Source organism: Jaculus jaculus, chromosome 8 (assembly GCF_020740685.1).
Source record: "Jaculus jaculus isolate mJacJac1 chromosome 8, mJacJac1.mat.Y.cur, whole genome shotgun sequence".
NCBI lineage: Eukaryota > Metazoa > Chordata > Mammalia > Rodentia > Dipodidae > Jaculus > Jaculus jaculus.
This window is the reverse complement of record NC_059109.1, coordinates 32689679-32712669: the sequence shown is the minus strand read 5'-3', so window position 1 is coordinate 32712669 and position 22991 is coordinate 32689679. Positions and strand designations below refer to the sequence as shown.

Sequence of the window (22991 nt, the reverse complement as noted above, 5' to 3'; positions counted from 1 at the left end):
GTGTCTTCAACAGTAAGCGCTTATCCAGTGAGCCACTCCCCTACCCTAAATGAAAAAGGAACTAAAAATGAAGAATTCCCTACCTTAAATACATCAAGCTGCTGATTGATGGTTTCTGTTTCCATCCCCACGGGACCTTGTGATTCTTCGTGTTCCTCAGCCCTCCGGAGCAGAGCAGAGAAGTCTTCAAATCTACTGTAGAACTCTTCCAGCCGCTCAGTAGTGCTTTCCACCTGCTCTTCTCTTGCCCGTGCTCGGTCCAGTAACTTGTTGCACTGTTTGCTCAAAGCCTCCAAGTCCCTTCTGATTCCAACAAGGTCAGGAGAGGTTTCTTCTGTGGCCAGCATCATCTTGCAGGTTTTATTGGCATTGTCGTTACTCGCTATGAGGGCTTCTAGATTCTTCAGAAAGGTTTTAATAGACTCCTTTTGCTTTTGCAATGTTTCTACATCTCTCCCCACTGGAGCCATGCTATCTAGCTCATCATCAAACTCTGAAAACTGAGAAAACATTTCTCTGATGGTATTCTGGAAGTGTCCGATGCCCTGAAGCTTGGTTTCTAAGAATGCACATTTTTCCTCAACTTGCTGACTTAGCGCACTGTGCTCTTGAACTAAGTTCTCTGCTTTTAATAAAATGTCAGAGGCTCCTGCTGAGTCTGAGGCTTCCGCCACGAGGTCCTGTGCAAGCTTTTGGGCTAAATCTACCTGATCCTTCAAGGTCTGCAGTGATTTCTGCTGAGTCTGCAACATAGTCAGGTACTTGCTACTGTGGGCCTGGGGTCCCAAGGAGTCGTGGGTATCCAGCTGTTCCTTTGCACTCTGAAGCTGCCTTTCAGCTTCTTTGGAAACTTCCTGAAATTCTTTAAACTTCTGGGCCATGTTCTCCAGAGAGCTTTTCTTCCTGTGAAGCTGCTCTGTGACCATGTCTACCTTCTGCATCAGTGACTTATTCTCCTCTGTAACCACCTCTTTATCCACCTCGCAGACACTGAGCAAGCTGTTGGCTGTGTTGTTGAGTAACTCTACCATGCCGAAATGCTGGTCCATCTCCTTCTGCAGAGACTGTAACTTGGAGATGGAATTCTCTGTTTCAGCAGGATCCAAGCAAAACCTCACTTCACTCAGGCTGTGCTGACATTTGTCTATCCATGGCTGGAGAGTTGTCACCTGTTCTTGATATTTGAGGGCCTTTTCCAATGAATTTTTTAACTTGTCTTCTCTTTCTTTCACCTGCTTCTTAAATCCATCCCAGTTGGTTTTCATTGTGTTAAGCTGTGACTGTAAGGCCGCTTTCTCAGACCCTTGTGTTTTCAGTAACAGATTTTCCCCTTCTTCCATAGTTTTTTCATACATATTAGACTGTGAAGTCAGAAGTTTTTTGCTAAAATTGTTCTGAGCTTTAATTAGTGATTCTAAGACATCGAGTTTGGCTGATATTGGGGGAGAGTTCTTTTGTTCTTCTTTCTTTGTATCTAGCCACTCCTGGAAACTTCTAGACATTTGCTGAAACTGATGAGAGCTTGCACGGGCTGACTGGAGGTGCTGAACGTGGCTCTCTGCAAGTGAAATCACAAACACGTTATTCCACATACAAATTTCAAGGTGATTCATAAAAGGCCACTGAAAAATCTCCAGAAGATGGCGCACAGTTATCTAAAAGAAAAGACTTCTAGCAGTGGCTAAAGAGCTGTAAGCGAACTTGAGTTACTGGCAGGAAGAAGAAAGACAAGAGGCAAGTAGGATATTAAGAAAACAGCAATCAGGACAAGAGGGGAATATGGGAACACCCTACATACAGGGCCTGCTCCACTAGTGCCTTCTCCTTGCCAGGACGGCAAGAGACACCTGAAGAGTTCTCGGTCCTGTCAGAAGCACATTTCTGTGGCTTCTTCATGTCATAAGGTTCACCTCTTTGCCCAGTTTCTTCCAGTTCTGAGCAGGACAGCAGAGTACCAGCCATGGGCTCCATGTGCTGCCCTAGGCTGCTCTCTCCATCAAGAAGGCCCTGGGGTGCCTGTTCTCTCTGACTGGCTCTCTGCTACCTCTCTATGCTTGCAAATAAATAAAAGTATTCTTTAAGAAGGTAATTCTGAGCCAGGTGTGGTGGCACATGCCTTTAGTCCCAGCACTCAGGAGGCAGAGGTAGGAGGATTGCTGTGAGTTCAAGGCCAGCCTGAGACTACAGAGTGAATTCCAGGTCAGCCTGGGCTAGAGTGAGACCCTACCTCAAAACAAAACAAACAAACAAACAACAAAAAAAACAAAAAAGAAAGTAATTCTGAAGTAGTTGCAATAATTGATAAACAAATTGAATCAATTAAAAAATATATAGATTAGGGGCTGGAGAGATGGCTTAGCGGCTAAGCGCTTGCCTGTGAAGCCTAAGGACCCTGGTTCAAGGCTCATTCCCCAGACCTACGTAAGCCAGATGCACAAAGGGGTGCATGGATCTGGAGTTTGTTTGCAATGGCTGGAGGCCCTGGCATGCCCATTCTCTCTCTCTCTCTCTCTCTCTCTCTGTCTGCCTCTTTCTCTCTCTGTCTGTCACTCTCAAATAAATAAATAAAAATAAGCAAAAAGCCAGGCATGATGGCACACACCTTTAGTTCCAGCACTCGGGAGGCAGAGGCAGGAGGATCACCATGAGTTCGAAGCCACCCTGAGATTACATAGTGAATTCCAGATCAGCCTCAGCTAGAATGAGACCCTACCTCAAAAAAAAAAAAAAATCTATAGATTAGGCTTGGAAATTAGTGTTATTTTTCCAACAGGACAAAGTAGTGAAACATGTGCCTCCTTGACAAGACCCTCCTTTCTGGATTGCAGTCTGTCACAGAAGTATTGCTCCAAAGGTAAGTGAGGAAAATGAGTATGATAGAAATCCACACAGAAATGTTTTCTGTAGAAGTATCATAAAAAGTAATAGTACATGTATGTACATACATGTGTGTGCATGTGTGCTATGTGGAGTCTGTGGTATATGCACATGTGTGTGCAGATGTGCATGTCATGTGCACAAGTGTACAGAGGCCTGAGGAAAATGTTGGGTACCCTCTATTGTTCATCTGTGTATTTCCCTGACACAGAATCTCACTCTGAACCTGAACCTGCCATTTTCACAAGCCCCAGAAAGTCTTTGGTTTCTAACCTCGGCAGGACTTGAGTTGCAAAAGTGTGGCCACACCTAGCCATTCACGTGGGTGTTGGGGACTCAAACCTAAGGTGAATCAAGCAGCAAGCACTCTTGCCCCTGAGCCAGTCCCTCACAAAGCCTTTTCCTAAGTATGCATCTACTTTTATTCTTTAAATCAGAAGTCAATGTCACATAGCAAACATGTTTACACGTTTTACAAACCAATTTGAAATATCCAGAGTTTAATGGGTTTTCATTAAGTGAATTGTGTGCCAACGAAACATATCTTTCTGATCTGTGCAGACTGCCTGATTGTGTGTGCGCACACAAACACGGGACCTTGTGTGCTTATGTTCAGTCGTCTCCCCTTCCCCATGTGCCCAAAGCTGCAGGGTCTCCCTAGGGTCCTGAATTATTTGCAACAGCTTGGAACTAGCAATCTACGAAAAACATTTCTGAGTAGGGAACACGTGAACAGAGAAGACTGGCAAACCTGCTTTTTGTTCAATATCCTTAAATGACTTTGAGATGCCCTCCAGTTGTCTACTCAGTTCTGCTTTCAAGTACTCCTCTTTGACCAGCGCGGACAGCTCCTCGCACAGTGCCTGGGCCATTTTGATCTGCTTTGTCTCCTGCTCTATTTGCTGTTTCAGTTTCTGAGCCGTTTCCAGCTGCTGGTCCATAGCATCTGGGAGCGCACTCACGGCCAGGCTGCTGTTGAGCTGGTCATCCAGCTCCCGCAGCACGCTGGAGAGGCTTCCCAGCACTCGCTGGTACTGCGTGCTCTTGACAATGGCCTGGTCAATCCGGTCACATCTGCCCCGCAGTTGTCCAGTGAGGCTGTCCCACTTCTGAGTCACAGCTGCCAGTTGCTCTTTCACAAGCCCATGTAGGGAAGGGTCTTCTCCAGGTCTGCTCAGAATGCCCTGACCAGCGGTTGTTAGCTGTTCACACTGAGGTTTCCGAGTATCGAACTCCTGCAGCAGAATCTAGGGTAACCAGGACAAATAAACTGTTATGTAACTGGTTATTCAAAACGTAATCTCAAGAACAAAAAAGACAGAAATGGTACTTATTTCTCTAGGGTTTATTCTGAGTTTTGTTTCAGGTAATGCTCTCTTAATTTTTTTTTTAAGGGCAGTGTAATTATTGTACACTAATCCAAAGAGCCACAGTCTTCACAGATAGCAGCTAGTCAAAATAATGTATTTCAAAAAAGAAGAAGAGGAGCTGTAGAGAGGGCTTTGCAATTAAGGCGCTTGCCTGCCAAGCCTAAGGACCAATGTTCTACTCCATATCTCCTACATAAGCCAGTTGCACAGTGAGGCATGTGCAAGGTTGCACATGTGCACAAGTCAGCACACACACCTGGAGTTAAATTATAGTGGCTAGAGGACCTGGTACACCAATTCTCTCTCTAAATGTTTTTATTTTTAAAGGAGAAGAAAAGTACCACAAGTAATATTCTGGCAAAATGAACCATAGTTCAAGCAGAAATTTTCACATACGCAGGAAACCACGGCACTGATGTGCACATCACATTAGCACCATTTCCTCTTGTCCCCTTGTGCTTTACTGCCTGGGGCCTGTTATCCCACAGCATTCTACATTGAGAAAGAAGCACCGTGGGGTTAGAATATATTACCACCAAATGGCATTGGCTTACAAAAGGTTCTTTTTAACCTAAGATTTATTATTAACGTTTGCAATCCTTCTAATAAAAGTTTATCCAGGAAGTCATGTTCAGAATCCACAGGCTCAATATGTCTCTCATTATGAATAAGTATAGAATGTCTAGCAGCATATGTTGTTTTTTTAAATTTTTATCTATATTACATTTATCTATACATCTCAGAGACTTCTAAGAGTGCAGACACATATTTCTCCCCAGATTATTCATTTTTTTATCTTTTGTTTTCATTCTCTTTAGATGATGAACAGATATGAATTAGAACATGGAACTCTAAACTACTGAGACTTAACACATCTCAGCAGAGAGGATCTCCCCCCGCCCCCCCCACTCTGAGGTCTCTGTTCATACTTGAACACAAGAGAACTTCTGCTATGATGTTTGGCTTAAGTTGTATGGATTTCTCCCCACTGTGGGTTTTTCTGTTTTGTTAAGACTCATCTAATGTACTAGGGTTCAAGGTTCCTTCCCTGATTCCTTCATTGTCTATATTCCTCATATTCTGTCTCCCTATCAGATCTGTACTGCATGAGTTTTACAAGTTTCAATAAAAATGAACAAAATATAGCAAGTATAGACTTGGTTCTCAAAAAATATTGTTGACACAATCATATTAATATTTCAGAGAAGCCTTTTTAACAGGTCTGCACAACCACGGTGTGTTAGCTATTTCCTTATTGCTGTGACCAAATACCTGACCCGAGGCAATTTAAGGGATGACACATTTTTTTTCGGCTCAGAGATTGATGCTACAGCCTACCACATCAGGGAAGGAACAGCAGCAGCAGCTTGAGGCAGCTGGTCACATTCAGCCCACAGCAAGGAAGCATAGATCAATGACTGCTGTTGCTCAGCCAGCTCTCTCCTTTTTGTGTGATCCACAACTCCAGCCCATGCCATGAGGCTGCCCACTGTTAGGGTGAGTCCTCCCACCTCAATTAACTTAATCTAGGAAAGCCCTCATAGACAGTCCCAGAGATTTGCTTCCATGGTGGTTTTAAATCCTACCAAGTTGATGGTCAGAGATTGCCTGTCACAAAGAGTGTAATTAAAGGAGCCAGAGGACACGTCTCACACACAGTCTCAAGCAGAGGACTGCAGTTGCCTCATAGCTGCAGCTCTCTAAAATCCATAGTTGTAGGGGATCCCCATTAATCTCAGAGAGTATCTTAGATGCACCATTAAAAAAATAACAAATATACTCCAAAGAAGTCAGGCACATACAGTCCACAGCGATGTGTTCATAATGAAGGTATTTGTCTTGCTAAGTCAAGGTGCTGTGCCTAAGCTGGATGCTTAAGTGACACTCACCTGTACCTGCTGCCTCTGTGTGCTCAGCATATTTGGGTCAATGGACAAGGGACCGAGAACACTGACCATTAGTTCTTTCTCCATGAGCCACTGTTTTAACTGGGCCTCGACAGTCTGGAACTGGGTTAGATTATTGGAGGATTCTTCCAGCTTTTGTTGTCTATCAACTGTTAATTGGTTGAGTTCTTGCCACTTAGAATCTAAAAAGGGAAGGATAAAATTGGTATTTGTTTTTTATCCATTTAATATGAGTAGTGGAAGCTATAATGATTATTTAAAATGATCTGGGTGGATATAACCCACCACACTCAGTCGTATTCCTGCCGCAGATCTGAGTAGAGATAGCCCACCACAGTAACTCATATCCTTGAAGCAGATCTGAGTGGATATAGCCCACCACAGTAAATTATATCCCTGCTAGTAGTGTTTCTCAGCTTTAAGCCACTTGATTCTAAAGTAATTTCCCTTAAAAATATTTTAAACATGACACATTACTTCTCAAATTAACTTCTCACCCTCTAGATGACAGACTCTGAGAACTTCTGCCTGGATAAAAGGGCCTGTCAGGCAGAGTCTGGCTGCAGGCCACTCATCTTGAGGGTGTGTACTGGCAGAAACCCTCAAATCCCCAATCATCTTAACTGTTCTCAAACAAGTCCGTGCTCATGTAGATGTCCTGCCCAAGATGCTCCATCTTCTCTCTGCATCTTCTAGCCCTACACTTCCCCATTGTGGATGGCACTGGACTTTACATGTGCCATGAAGCCCTTTCTTCTCTCAGAACTCAACCTGCTCTCCCAGTTATCCACAGGACATGGTCTCTGAGATGAAGGGTTAGACATCATACCTTGTACCTCTTCACTGCTCCATAAACATTAACCAGTCAGTGTGGTTGGATTATTTGGGATTTTTTTTGTCAATTAGCAGAATATGTTGAAAGGCTAACTTCAACACAATACAAAACTGGAGTCCTTCTCTAATGTTATTATTCTATATGGCATATTCTATAGTCAAATGCAATATGATAACAATGCAATAAAAATAGTTAGGGTGGATAAGTATCAAAGCATCAGGAAGCTTTTATGAAATACACATTTCTCACTCTTAACCTATTCTAAAATGCTCTGGTGGTACTTTGCTGAAGTTACTCTGACATCTCAGGAGAACCACCAAGTTAAGGAAAAATACAACACAAAAGAAACACTGGGATTTGGATTAGAACTACCCTTGGACATTAAGAACACTTGCCTACTGCTCAGCTTATCACAACATAAGTAACAGTAAAGAAAGGTTAATATTTAGATAAATATAACAGGACAACTGAGAAAGGCATTAGCAATGATTGCCAGTACATACTTACCGAGTACCTACTTAGCTCTCAGCTACACATACACATTGAACTATTCAAATAATGCTATAAAGTAGGACCAATTACTATCTTTGCCGTATACCCATATACTGAATGTACAGAAGACTTATGAAGAAAATTCTGTACCTTTGAGGAGCAATTGATACAGGGACAGGGTGAGGAGGACAAGGAGGGAGAGAATGAAAACATTACTCTTTGGTGATGAGTTACTTCTCTCACTCAACACTTGTTGGGGAAGAAAAGAACAAAAGAGCTTGGGGCTGGAGGAGTCCCAGACATAACCTCATGAAGGAGAAGTGAGAGTATCTTTTAAAGAAATGGACTAAAGGAATATTTTTAAACATATAATAAAAAGTATAAAATAATAAAAGTATAAAGCTAAGTAAAAAGCAAGCACTCACTCAAGCAGATGATATTACTCAGTACATAGCATTTTACTAACAAATGTTCATTTTATTCACAAGTCGCATGACAAGTCTCAGAACAATGAACTTTAAAATGACAACTTAAAATATGCAAAAACTACATTCTGGAATATCAAAGAAATTCTCAAACAAATGAGACTACTAGTTGTTTTTCTGAAAAATATTATGATAATGTTGAAAGCTAAGTGAGTGCTCATGGATTCGGTGTAAGTAATGAAACCCACCTATTTCTGCCAACATGCGTCTCCAGCGGGGGGCATCAGGGGTGCTGGGGTTCTCCTGCAGCAGCTCAGCCAGCTTGTCCTTCAAGTCCTGCACTTTGTTTACATTCTGCTTCAGTTCTGCCTCAAATGACTAACAAAGGGAAAAAAATAAGGCAAAAACACTAAAGCAGGCCAGCAAAAAAGACAAAAAACACAATTATGTTGGATTTATCTTGTTTTCTCTCAGGATGACAAAAAAAGGAGAAGACAGTCTACTGTCAGATGCTAAGATGACAGAGGGCCTGGACTCAGCCGCCCATGAGTCTCCTCTTTGAGAATCTTCAGTGTGGGATGCAGGAACCTGAGGAGGCCACCGTCACTAAGAAAGTACAGGAAGGTACCGACCCTGGGTCCACTACTGAAGGCGAATTCCATATGTTCCAAAATGCAAGGTGGCATCAGTAAGATTATAACTGAGAAGAAATTCAGCCTGGATAAAGGCTGCCAAAGTTCAAGACTATACTGGGGAATAAACACATGTTTTTGGATAACCTGTTAGATACTTCAAATAAAGACTGGTAATTTCTATAAGATTTGTTTTGTTTTGTTTCTCAAGGTAGGGTCTCACTCTGGTCCAGGCTGACCTGGAATTCACTATGTAGTCTCAGGGTGGCCTCGAACTCTCAGCGATCCTTCTACCTCTGCCTACTGAGTGTTGGGACTAAAGGTGTAAACCACCATGTCTGGCTCAAGATTTTTTTTTTTTTAACATTCTCAATGCCACCATGGAAAACCATTTTCTTGATTTTGACAGCTCCAGAAGTACTATTCATTAAAGAAAAGAATAGAATTAGCTTCTCTCTCTCTCTTTGTTTTTTTTCAAAGTAATGTCTCACTCTAGTCTACCTTGAAACACCAAAAAAGAAAAGCATAGCTTCTCTATTTTATAAACAAAATAGACCCTTAATATACTAAGCCCTTAAAAATCTTTTCTAACAGTCGACTGGTTAGTATTTCAAATGTAAGCAGATTTACAGGTGACAAAGTTTCTTAAACCCAACCATTGTCTTATTTTTATAATGTCACAGTGTAAAAATGTGACTAAGACATTCATCTACAGAAGGAAACATTAATCAAGGTCTGAAACTGTTTGAAGGAGGGATCAGAAAACAGAACTCAGTGCCTGGCCCCCAAAGGCTTGTTCTTGCATGCTAGCCACTCTCGTTCACGCCTTCCGAGTGCACCCACAGCACCCACCTTGTTCTGCTCCACTTGGGTCTTCACGGCGTCAGTGTCTGTAGGAGCTGGTGTCTGGTGCCATTTGGTTGCAGTTTGGTTCATTTTCTCTAACCACTGCATCACTGAGCTGGACTCTTCCTGAGCCTTTTGCAGTTTGGAGAGCTTAGTGTTCAGTTCGGCAATTTTATCTTTGAGTATGAGGCCAAGATCTTCATAACTGTGGCTTAGGTCACTCATGTCCTTCTTGATGGATGTTAAACCTATGGGTAGAAAGAAAATTATACTGACATAGGTGGAGGGCATTTAGGGAAGAGGTACAAGATTAAGTTTGTTTTACAAGATATTACTTTCTACTTGGTCTCTATTATTTATTTGTTTATTTTGTTTTTTGAGGTAGGGTCTCACTCTACCCAAGCTGACCTGGAATTCACTCTATAGTCCCCCCATTGTGGCCTCGAACTTACGGTGATCCTCCTACCTTTGCCTCCCAAGTAATGGGATTAAAGGCATACACCACCACGCCCAGCTTGTTTCTAATATTAAGCCTGCTATGATAAACCACAAACATTTTAGAATAGAAATATTAGGTTATTTTATATTATTTGAGAGAGAGGAAGAGAAAGGGACATGTGTGTGTGGTGGGGGGGAGAGAATGTGTATGCCAGGGCCTCTAGTCACTACAAAACAACTCCAGATGCATGTGCCACCTGTGCATCTGGCTTACCTGGGTCCTGGGGAATGGAACCTGGGTGCTTAAGCTTTGCAGGCAAACACCTTAGCCAATAAGCCATTTCTCCAGCCCTTCATCCAAGCTTAAAATTTCAATATAACTCATTCCCACTCTCTGAAAGGATTTTCTCTCAAAAACATACCAAGTTACATTATCAGCATCCACTTAAGATTAGTATTCACCTTTATTTGCCAAAAACTCCTGAGTCTCTGTATCAGTGCCTTCACCATTTACTATTGCTCCACCTGAAAAACATGCAACACAATGAAGCACTTGGCCTTAGTATTTCTACATGTGAACAAAAAACAGCACCAAATAAAACCTCACCATATAATCACTTAAAACACAATCACTTTTCATTTTTCAAAAATATTTAATTAACTTATTTTTTTTGAGAGAAAGAGAGACAGAGAGAATGGGCATGCAAGGGCCTCCAGCCACTTCAAATGAACTCCAAACACATGTGCCACCTTGTGCATCTGGCTTTACATGGGTACTGGAGAACTGAACTCTGGTCCTTTGGCTTTGCAGGAAAATGCCTTAATCCCTGAGCCATCTTTCCAGCCCATCAGTCTCCTTTCTTTTTTTTCTCTCTCTCTCTCTTTCTCTCTCACTTTCTTTCCCTCCCTCCCTCCCTCCCTCCCTCCCTCCCTTCCTTCCTTCCTTCCTGTCTGTTTTAGAGGTAGGGTCTTGAATTATCTCAGGCTATCCTGGAATTCACTAGGTAGTCTCAGGCTGACCTTGAATTTCCTCCTATCTCTGCCTCCCACATGCTGGGATTAAAGGCATGTGCCCAGCTAAAGTCTCTTCTTTATTAATTTATTTTTGAGATAGGCATTTCTTCTTAAAGTAATGGCATGACCGTCTCAAGCTCCAGGCAGGCATGTCCAGTCTGGATAGTATGAGTTACATACATCCCAGCATGGCTGCAAATGTGTGGCCCAACATCTGTGTAGAGAATGTCATGTGACAATATGCAAATCTCTTACTAGAGCTCCAGTTAATTTCTAGTGTATACATCAGTGAATAATTACATCATACATATTGTGAGAAAGCTGTCTTATTGTTACAGCTATCAATGACAAGCTTACTGACCTTTCAGAGGAACTCAGCATGCAAGTGTGCTGAATGATGCATAAGTGATTGACGGAAGACTGCCTGCCCTCACCTGGGAACTGAAACTGCCTGGTGTGCAGTCATCAGAGGCTCAATGAAGGCAAAGCATCTGGGGAGATGGCTCCATGGGTAAAGTGCTTGTGCAAGTATGAGGACCAAGTTCAGAGACCCTCAGCACCCACACAAAATGCCAGGCATGGGCAGTGAGCCTCTTATCCCGATGTGGAGAAGCAGAGACAGAGGCTGTATTTTACTTGATAGCTAGTCTAGCTAAACTGGTGATTCCAGGTTCAGGAAGAGACCCCGTCTCGAAGAATACAGGAGAGAGCCACTGAGGAAGACTCCTTCCTGATAGAGATCTCTTGTCTCCATATACACATGCACACACATGTGCCAACATGCCTATGTACATATTATACACACATACACCACACACAGATATATTCATGGCAAAAAAGAAAAGCAAAACAGAGAAAGCCATGTGGGTGGATGGAGTAATGAGCCCACTGACAGGAAGGAATCACGATGCAAATGTGTACAAGCACAGGGAACTAGACAGTTCACCTCCGCCTGGCAACCAGAAACTAGTCAGTAAGTCATGACTATCATTTCTCTTTTATTGTTATTAAAACACAGCATTAATATCTTTTCATAATCACAACAGTAGAAAATCAGACTTTTTCTATTGGCCATTTACCTAAACTTCATGACACTTCTCATATAATCACAGACAACAGAAACATTTGAACATCTGAATCTTGGACTGGAAAGATGGCTTAGCGGTTAAGGTACTTGCCCGCAAAGCCTAAGGACCCAGGTTCCATTGACTCTCCAGGTCCCACGTAAGCAGAGGCACATGGTGTGGTGCATGCATCTGGAGTTTGATTGCAGTGGCACGCCTGTTCTCTCTCTCTCTCTCCTTAATAAATAAATAAAAAACAACTGAATATTCTTTTGTCTCTTAAAAATATTGGGGCTGGAGAGATGGTTCAGCAGTTAAAACACTTGCTTGCAAAGCAAGTTTGATTCCCCAGTATCCACATAGAGCCAGATGTATAAAGTGGTGCAGGCGTTTTGGAGTTCACTTGCAGCAGCTAGAAGCCCTGGCACACTTATTCTCTCTGTCTGTCTATCTTCTCTCTATGCTTGTAAGTAGATTAATAAATTTGAAAATTTAAAAATGTACAATGGCATTTCAGATGGTAATGAAAATATCTCATAGCTAGGCGCGGTGGTTCATGTCTTCAATCTCAGCACTTGAAATCCGAGGTAGGAGGATCACTGTGAGTTCTGGATTACAGAGTAAGTGTCAGGTCAGCCTGGCCTAGAGTGAGAACCTGTCTCAAAAACAGACAGACAAAAGACTACATCCTGTAGCCGTAGCTCCCAAAAGTTAAGCCAACAAAACAAACATTTAGTATTCATTACAAATATAAAGGAGACAGAAGGAACCAGGATAAGTAAGAGACAACAGGATTCCCCTCCTCAAAAAGAATCAACTGGACATCTCAGTCAATTCGATTGGGAGAGAAAGTGGAGATCATCACAGCATATATATAGACATAGATATAGACACACACACACTATGTTTAGTCCTTGAAAAGGGAGGATTCACAGAGTGACACAAATGGTTGGTTGAGAAAGGCGCAGCTGGAACATGAGTGTCACAATGGGGACAGCCGGAGGTTTGGTCAGACTGGCTCAAAGCAAAGGACACTCAGAATAGAGTTATAATATATGCCTTCTGCCCATTCTTTGACTTACAAAAATCTTGATAGGGGGTGCTTTGACTAAAAACTATATTCCCATTTAAGTCACTTTAGAATCCATGTGTACATACAACTGTCTCTTTTGGCTAAGAAGAGCAGCTCAGCATGGGTGAGACAGTGGTGTGGATCTGCTGGCTGAAAGGCTGTAGAATTGAACAGTGTACAGAAGACAGTAAATGGGAATCAAATAAGGAGTCGCCACTTCAAAGAACCCTTTTCCTTCCCTCACTTCTTTTCCAGGAGACTACATTAAATTCTTTTACTAAGTCATACAACAAGACTAGAATTATTTCAAGCAGAATTTTAATCTCCCCATTTAATTAAAGAAGGAAACAATCTAGAAGTTGACCTGTCCTCTTACCTATTATGTGCATAATCTTAAGTATTAATTTGTACGCACTTTATTAATGGTATTTTATAGAATAAAACACAGAAAAGGATTAAAACTGGGTGAGTATAGCTACTTTTTTCCAATGACAGAATTTTAATGTGCTGGTAAGATGCCATCTCTCTTGTCTCTCTGACTTAATATATTCTGAGGTGATTATTGCTTTAATTAAAAATAGACACAATTCTTACAGTTTGTCCATGAAGACAAAACACATACCTGATTTGACAGCTGCTATGGCTTTTGCAGGAGTGGTCACTGCACTTATCAGGTTACATAGTGAAATCCCACTGTTGTTTACTTTCTGAATCTCTGGTGTTTTTAAAGTCCACTTTTCTTGTAATTTCTTAAGATATAAAAACACATTATGTTTCAGTCTTCTTATTATCTTCAGTGTTGTACATTATAAGTTAATTTACCTTAAAGTAAGAATGACTGTGGGTCTGGTGTCAGTTAACACTGTTGGCAGAGGGGAGCAGAGGGGTGAGGCCCATGCTTCGTTCTGTGTCTAGCCATGGTGGAAGCCAGGATTTGCCTGCCACTGTGTGTTCTAAAGTAACTGTCAACTGTAAGTCTGCAGGAGGACACTAGGTGTGGCTACATTATAACATGACACACACCAGGAAAATGAAAATACATGGGAATTTAGAATCTCACTTCACAGCAAGTTTAATTATGAAAATTTCAATGAACTTTTAAAAATATATAGCTGTGCTGGGAGAAGAAAATCTTCCATTACTGATCATAATTCTTATGATTTACATGACAAAAGACACATGCGCATTTGTGCAGGAGATTCAAATAACTTTTGTCTCCCAATTGTGGTTATGGTGATATATCCAAGCTAGAGTAAAACACTAAAGTGAAGAAAAGGATCTTTTACTTATAACTTGGAGGAAAGGTATAAATTAGAGATTTTATAAGAAGGAATTTTGGATACCAGGATGGTTAGAAACTCATTAGTACATCTTTTTATAAAGCAAATTAATGGAAAATTTGTGTCCTTCCTCAAAAGGATCAGTTAATCATGTCATGATTTCTAAAGACCACTAAAAATGTAAGGCACATACTAGATCCAAGTTATATGATCATAGATCAAAGTAAACCACCTTAAATACAAACACAGGGAAACAGAAGTTACTATCATAGACAATGAACCACCTTAGCTTTTTCCAGAGATTTCCCCAAGTCCTCTGCACCAAAAGAAGGCTGAATGGCAGGAACTTGCTCTGTGGTTTCTTTTATCCATGATTTCAGTGAGTCAACAAGGACCTGGAATGCTTCCAGCTGTTCTTGACAAGAACTTACAGCTTCTTTTCTAGTTCACAAAGATCATACCAGAGATTAAGCTACAAAACAAGATGCTCAAAAGGACTGATAATTAACAAGTCATTATTTTTTCCAAAATTAGGCTTAACATTAATAAACATTATTGGTGCTTAATGTAACAATTGCCATTCTAAAGGTCTCAGAAGTGGCAGATGAAATCAGCTAAGTATTCATCCTTTCCTCAGGCAAAGTTCATGCGTGACGAGAGGCACAGTCAAGAAGTCTATAACACACATGCAATGTAAAAACTCTAAGACTACATAAACACTTTTTAACATCATTTGGATTCAGTGAGCTGTGATCTGTCCATTTTATATAATGCTTAATGCCAACACAGAAAGAACCAGGAAAGGATCTTTTATACTAACATGAGGAGAACATAATGCACCGAGTGGTTTCAACACTACACTACAGTGAGACTAAGGATGAGTAAACTGCTTTGAAGAGATGGGATTTCTATCTTTCTGAACAGTATGAAAGCTAGTAATTAGAGAATTTTAATAGGTTTCTTCACCATAGAAACTCAGCAAGCTCAATGGTGAACTGTAATGGACATTTATGTACACCCAACATATGAGCTGTAAGAACCATCATACTTGACATATGGCTGACATGTGCACACATGTTAGTGAGGAATACTGGAGATAATGTATGACAGCTGGATTAACTAGTGATGAACACATGCACATGTGTGTAAGGAATGCTGGAGATTATGTGCGGAATACCTACTGGTGAACACATGCACGCGTGTGTAAGGAATGCTGGAGATAATGTGCGGAACAGCTACTGGTGAACACATGGACATGTGTGTAAGGAATTCTGGAGATACTGTGCGGAACACCTACTCGTGAAGACATGCACGCATGTGTAAGGAATACTGAAGATAATGTATGGAATAACTACTGATGAACACACGCACACATGTGTAAGGAATACTGGAGATAATGTATGGAATAACTACTGATGAACACGTGCACACTTGTGTAAGGAATACTGAAGATAATGTATGGAATAACTACTGATGAACACACACACGTGTGTAAGGAATACTGGAGATAATGTATGGACTAACTACTGCTGAACACATGCACACATGTGTAAGAAATACTGGAGATAATTTATGGACTAACTACTGATGAACACATGCACACGTGTGTAAGGAATACTGGAGATACTGTATGGACTAACTACTGATGAACACATGCACACGTGTGTAAGGAATACTGGAGATACTGTATGGACTAACTACTGATGAACACATGCACACGTGTGTAAGGAATGCTGGAGATACTGTATGGAATAACTACTGATGAACACACGCACATGTGTATAAGGAATACTGGAGATAATGTATGGAATAACTAATGATGAACACATGCACACGTGTGTAAGGAATACTGGACATAATGTATGGAATAACTACTGATGAATACATGCACACGTGTGTAAGGAATACTGTACATAATGCATGGCAGCTGGAGTAACTACTCAGGTATACATTCATGAATACACACATGCATGTAAGTATAGCAATTGGAATAACTCCTGATGAATACATGCATGCCTGTGTGTAAGGAATACTGGACATATTGTAAGGCAGCTGGACTGACTACTGTTGAACACATGTGCTTATGGTTGAACTCATCTGAAAGAACAACCCAGAAGTTACCAACGAAAACCAAAAACATTTCTTATTTGAAATAGTCACTAAATACCATATGGCATGATAGGAAAGAGCTATGACAGCAGTTTTAATAGCACACCCAAAAGTTTTAGATTATGAAGAAATTTTTTTTAAGTGGCTGAAAGAGAACTATTTTCTGTCTTTCTGAGAACTCTTCCACATAAAGTTGAGAAGATCAAATATATACTATAAAGATGAGATCAGAAATGCAAATGTTTTGTTACAAAGCTTTTCCTCATACAGCTTTATAGGGTAAGTTTGGTTTACTTATTTCTTACTTTGTTTTTTTTCATGAATTAAAGGCTCATTTACTCTTCAAAAAAGGTATGCTGCTGCATTTTTTTAAAGGCCATCAAAACTAAAATTATGCATAGCTTCTGAATTGAGCCCCAAAGCAAAAACCACAAAGTTATTTTCAAGGCTATTTCTGTCTTTGCAAATAAAAATGTGATATTTGCCAAAGAAATCAGAGACTACAGTGAGTTTCAATAATTTTGGGTAATACATTTGGTAATAAAGCATAACGAGTTTGTTAATATAGCACTTTACAATTCTAAGAAAAAAAGCACTCAAATTTTTGTCTAAATATTTTTTAAAATAGTACACTTTGTTATTGGTTATACTTTGCTTTCTGAGACAGGTCTCACTGTAGCCTAGGCTGGCCTCAAACTCACTGTGATACACTTGCTTCAGTCTTCTGTGTATATTTAACTTCAAAGGTAAAAATTATGAAGGCATATAAACACAAAAATAATCCTAGACTTCATTTTAGACATCTCAAGTTACCTACACAAGTAAATGAAAGTGACTCATACAATTAGTACCGAGTATAGTAAAATACAATTTAAAGTGCCACTTACTTTTCTTTGATGGCATCCTCCATTTCTTTGAATTTCTTTGACAAATTATTTGTTTTTTCAAATACCAGAGCTTTATCCCCTGGTAAGCCATGGCTGGATATCTCCTTCAGGAGAGAATGCAAAGCTTCTAGATCTTTCTTGTGTTCTAAGAATTCAGTGGTTGATTCCTGTGAGGCATTTACACTAGTCAATACAAATGTTGCTAGATATCAACACAACCATCCAGAGGTTTGTATGGGACCAGAGGAGTTCTAATTCAGAATTTCAGAATGAATCTACTTCTGGTTAGTATTGTAAATACTATAAACATGCAGAAAGGCTACTTAAAAGAGGGCAGAATAAATCTGCATCTTACAATACACTCTATTTTACTTCTCTGTGGTTTTAAAAATGTACAATGAGGGCTGGAGAAATGGCTTAGTGGTTAACGCTTGCCTGTGAAGCCTAAGAACCCCGATTCGAGGCTCCATTTCCCAGGACCTACGTTAGCCAGATGCACAAGAAGGCGCACGCATCTGGAGTTCGTTTGCAGTGGCTGGAGGCCCTAGCGCGCCCATTCTCTCTCTCTATCTCTCTCTCTCTCTCTCAATCTCTCTCTCTCTCTCCCTCTTTCTCTCTCTGTCTGTTGCTTTCAAATAAATAAATAAAAATAAACAAAAAAAAATTTTTAAATGTACAATGATATTTATAACCAATATCATAATCTATGTGTCATAAATGTGTCATAAATGATTTCTCATTTAGAATATTTATTTACTTGACAAGAGACAGAGAGAGAGAAAAAGGGAGAGAGAAAGGAGAATGGATGTGCTGGGGCATCCTGCGGCTGCAAACTAAGTCCAGAGATATGCACCACTTTGTGCAACTGGGTATATGGGTACTGGAGAATCAAAACTAGGGCCACCAGGCTTTACAAATAAGCACCACTTACCAGCTGAGCTATCTCTCCAGCCCATAAATGGTTTGTTTCTATTCAATAGACAATAGCTTTACATAAACAATGAGGCTTGAGGTTTTCAAAAAAGAAAAAAATTATTAATAATCAATTAATATGAAGGCTTTTAGTCTTAATTCTGCCAATTAATGCATGAGTTTGCCTTACTTGTGAATCTACTTGCTTAGTGGCACAAGTATCAATGAAGACATACCTGCATATACCGAGACAACTCAGTAACATCTTTTCCTGGCACACTGGCCTCAGTGAGAGCCTGCATTTGTGTTTCTAAAAATGTCTGGACCTTTTCTGAGAGGTTCTCAAACTGTTCCACTTTGGTCTTCAGCTCTTCCATCTTGGCAAGTTTTTCTTTATGTTTATGACTTGCTTCGGCAAACCGAGCAGACAAGTCCTTCATTTTAGCTTGTAGTGAGGAAGCAGTAGAGGGGTCTGTTGTCCCCATGAATGTCTTCACTTTCTCACTCATGGCATTTACGCTGCTCTGACGGCCTGCAATATCCTGTCCCAGCACCTGAAACAGCAATGACGCAGCGTGTTTTCTAATGACGGATACAAACGGTACCTCAGTTCTAAAGATTACTCTTCATAGCAACATAAGCTTGAATGACTTGTAACAAAGAAGGTAACAATTAGAAGCAAGTGACAGCTTGATTTGTCCCTTGAGGAAATCCACCCCAAATCTCTTCAGGGGAGTGCAGCCAGCAGCTGGCTGGCTGCTTAAAAGAGGCAGGAGGTGGCTGCTCTCAATGCTGCCTGGGGATTAGCCACGGTCTGCGTTTTAAAAGGCTTGGCAACAACAAGATTGATCTGATGACCCTTATGAGCAGCTGGCTGAAGCAATGACAGTCAAGATGAGACCCGATGCATGTTTGAGCCTTTGTAACTTATCACAAGGACGCACATCTCCACCCTAGGAACACCATCTTACACCAGCACAAACTAACTTTTCACAGTTTTGTCCAGAAACATTTCTTTTACTGGGTCTTTAAATCTACCTATTCTTCAATTAATTATAAGTGAAATTCTTTTCTTTCTAAAACCATACTCACGATGTTTTTACTGATAAGATCCTGCAGAGCTTCAGAATTCAAGGGCACTTGACCTTGTTCCTTCAGTGAACTCTCCACGCTTCCCATCCAGTCTAGCATCTCATCCAAGCCATCCTGCACGCTCAGCGAGCGGGTCAGCGTCACCTGCAGCTTTTCATTTCGCTCATTCACAGACTTGGACAGGTCATCACATCTCCCAACGATGTCATCTAGTCCAAATAGACCATGAGATGTTAACCACACATGGCTGTTTGACTCATTTCTTTTCAAAAACACACAAAGATGAATAATCAAATTCCCATTCAAAAACTGAAAAGGAGAAAGAAACTTAAATGATATTTACAATGGATCCAAAATCTTAAAAATAACAAGGATTCAGTGAAAAATATAAAAATAAAAATTTTAAATTAAATTCATATGCTTATGAACTATATTTAGAAAGGTTTTTGGATGTCTAAATATTTGAGTTGTCTGAGAGATCAAAGTGTGGTCTCAACAGCGAGCAACTATAATAAACACTGGGTTTCAATTTTACCTTCTGAAAGTTATTGATGGAGCTGGGGAGACTGCTCAGTAGTTAAAGGTGTTTGCTTGCAAAGCCTGCCAACCTGGGTTCCAGTCTCCAGCACCCACATACAGCCAGATGCAGTGTCCCATGAATCTGTAATCCTGCTATGCCTACCACAATGGGGTGTGTTGCCAGGAGAATCTGAAACTTGTAGCCTAAGTAGACTGACGTGCAGTTGCAATCTGGCAGTCTGTCTGCAGCCAGAAGAGATGGAGCACAGACACCTCAAAGATGAAGCCTCACCTCCATAGGTACAGCACGGCATGAGCTCTTCCTTCTCTCTCTCTCTCTCTCTCTCTCTCTCTCTCTTACATACACACACACTAATTAAATTTTAAAAGTTGACTGATAATTGTTGCGGTGACAGTCATATACAACTATTCCCAAGTAACAAAACACTGTTATAAAGACTTATCAAGAATTAACCTTTAACCTTTACATATAAAATTATCATCTCCCACTGTCAGATACCCACTTGTGCTAAGCTTTTGTCACCCTTTATAACCAAAGAATTCAAATGCACAGAAATCAAAAGATGCAAATGCTTAAATAAAATAGGATAACAGTAAAAATAACTTATACCTAAGACTGTGGTTCTCAAAGAAACACTAGAAGAACTTATTTAACAGTTTAAAGTACACAAATTATTAAACAAAAATTAAGCTTATTAGTCTAACTTAAACCATATGACATAAACTTAACTTTCATTTCTAATGACTAAAGATGTTAAAGAAGCCTCTTCCAGCCTAGTTTTTACTTAAATACCAAGTTCTGTGTTTTAACATCTTACATTTTCTATTTTAAACCAAAATGACAAGTATAAAGAATAATGGTTTTGAGGTATCATTCCATCTCTATCTTTTCTCTACCTGTGATTTTTTTTTTTTATTATTTATTATCCAAGAACTCAAGAAGTATTTTAGGTCTGGGGAGAGTTCTCAACAGTTAAAGGTGTTTGCCTGCAAAGTCTGCCAGCCATGGTTCCCCAATGCCCACAAAAAGCCAGCCACATAAAGTGGCATGTGTGTCCATAGTTCATTTGCAGAGGCAAAAGGCCCTGGCACACCCATGGTAAAAAAAATCTCTATCTCCTTCAAATAAACAAAATTATTTGAAAATTCATTTCACTTATTTCTGAATGATTTAGGTATCATGCAGAATGTATCACTAGAAATTGTGAACTAAAATAACTCTCTAAATAAAATACTTTCTATGTTTGCATTTGGCCCAGGGACACAATCCAAATAACAAAACTATTTCTTTTTAATTGATATGATGCTACATCCCAAGAAAAGAGCTTGAAAATTTTTCTCTGAATGGACAGGCAAGATTAGATGACTGACTATCACGGCCATGTTACTGAAACAGTGAAGACCAAGAGAATGCTGCATGGACAGAGGAATAGCATCTAATATGCACCAAGTTGCTGGAAGGCAGATGAGTGAGACTATGTGTCGATTTTTTTTCTGTGATTGGGTAAGTTCGCTGAGAATGATCTGTTCCAGGTTCAACCATTTTTCCTCAAATTTCTTTATGTAGTTTTTTCTTACTGCTGTATAGAATTCCATTGTGTAGATATACCACATCTTTCAAGTGGTACTTTTAGATATGAGTCCTAATTATAAATCAAAAGAATACTCTCTCCAAATTACAGCTTGAGATTGGCAACTGGAATATTCGGCAAGTGGGCCACACTCAGGCATCAGCAAGGTGAATGGCATCACAGCTCTTGAGCCATGACACATGACTTTCCAAGCCAACGCAGCTAGTGTCATAATTAAAACAATGAGTACTCCTGCTTGAGATGGACTGAATGTCTGTGTCCCTCAACCCCTGCAGAAATATGCTTAATCCTAACCCCTAATGTGATAATATCTATAAGTAAGAACTTTGGAAGGTATTAGTGTGAATGGAAATATGTTATTCATTCATTCATATGACCTGACCTCAGTTCCTTACATAGAGCTCTTTATCCCCTGATCCCTTGCAATATCCTGGTATTAAAAGTACAAGAAAAATCTCTGTTCTGATATTTGGCTTTTGACTCCAGTTCTTCACAAGCTCCTAATACTTTTTTTATGTCCTGAGTGAAAGGAGCATCTGCCCCAGCTCCACAGTCCTTTGGGATTTACAGGGTGCTAGGAACATTTGTATTTGTTCTAATGAGGCGAGTCTGTTAGGCTCTTGGGTGGTTTCATGATGGTGCCAGGTGTGGCAGGAATGATTATGTGAGTAAAGGGTCAGAGCTTCAAACTCCAGGGAGGGAGTAGCCTGAAGGCTGAAGACCCTGAAGTTCGAACTATTTGTCAATGACACACTCATCCCTGCACATATAATGAAGCCTCTACGACAACCTGGAAGGACTGGGCTCAGGGTACTTCTGAACATCTGACCACGTGGAGGTTCCAGGAGAGTGAAGTGCCCTCAGAGGGAAGCTGCATTCTTTTCCCCATTGCTCATTCTGTACATCTTCCCCATTTGCTGTTACCTATATCTTTGTGATATCCTTGTAACAGATGGGTGTTCATAAGCACAGGGTTTGAGTGCTGTGAGGTTCTCTGGCTAAGCAGTTGAATACAACAAGGAGAAGGTCATGTGAACCTCAGTCTTACTGGGAGGATCACAAGGACAAATCACATACTTAGTATTCTGAATGGAACCTGAAGCAGGGCAGTCTTGTGGGACTGTGGGATCTGATCCTAATTCCAGAGAGACTGTGTCAGGATTGAAGTGAAGTATAGGACACTTAGCTACTGTCCACTGGAGAACTTCTTGTAACGTGAGGAAATCCTCCACATAACTCAGTTGGTCACAAACGTGAACTGTGCTGTGTTGAGGTAATAGGAAATGAGGAAAAACACATAGGTGTTCCCTATCTTTCAGAAGTGCTTTCTGGTCACGAGGGCGAGCCTTCCTGAATAGGGTTAGTGCCCTTCCTCAAAGGCCAGGAGAGATGACCTCTCTCCACCACTCTTTACAAGGTAGCCACCTACAAGTCAGGAAGGCCTGTGCAGCAACCTAACTGTACCAAGTCAGCTCAGACTGCCAGTCTCAATAACTGGGAGAAATGAATATGTACTGCTTTAGCTGCTATCCAGACTATGGTATTTTTTGTTGTTGTTGTTTGTTTTTTGAGGTAGGGTCTCACTCCATCTCAGGCTGACCTGTAAT

At 40.6% G+C, this 22991-nt stretch overlaps 1 protein-coding gene across 10 annotated transcripts in view; it reads right to left on the bottom strand.

The window, feature by feature from the left end:
• Dst (dystonin) overlaps positions 1–22991 on the bottom strand; it is a 430289-nt gene that overhangs the window by 95262 nt on the left and 312036 nt on the right. For all 10 annotated transcript variants that reach the window (XM_045156178.1, XM_045156180.1, XM_004668209.3 and 7 more), the window contains 11 exons: positions 19253–19461; positions 18397–18714; positions 17249–17415; positions 14537–14693; positions 13595–13721; positions 10285–10347; positions 9391–9632; positions 8155–8284; positions 6137–6336; positions 3629–4124; positions 84–1558 (listed from right to left, as the gene is read on the bottom strand). In XM_045156178.1, the coding sequence (XP_045012113.1) occupies positions 84–1558; positions 3629–4124; positions 6137–6336; positions 8155–8284; positions 9391–9632; positions 10285–10347; positions 13595–13721; positions 14537–14693; positions 17249–17415; positions 18397–18714; positions 19253–19461 (3584 nt within the window). The remainder of the gene's footprint in view (positions 1–83; positions 1559–3628; positions 4125–6136; positions 6337–8154; positions 8285–9390; positions 9633–10284; positions 10348–13594; positions 13722–14536; positions 14694–17248; positions 17416–18396; positions 18715–19252; positions 19462–22991) is intronic.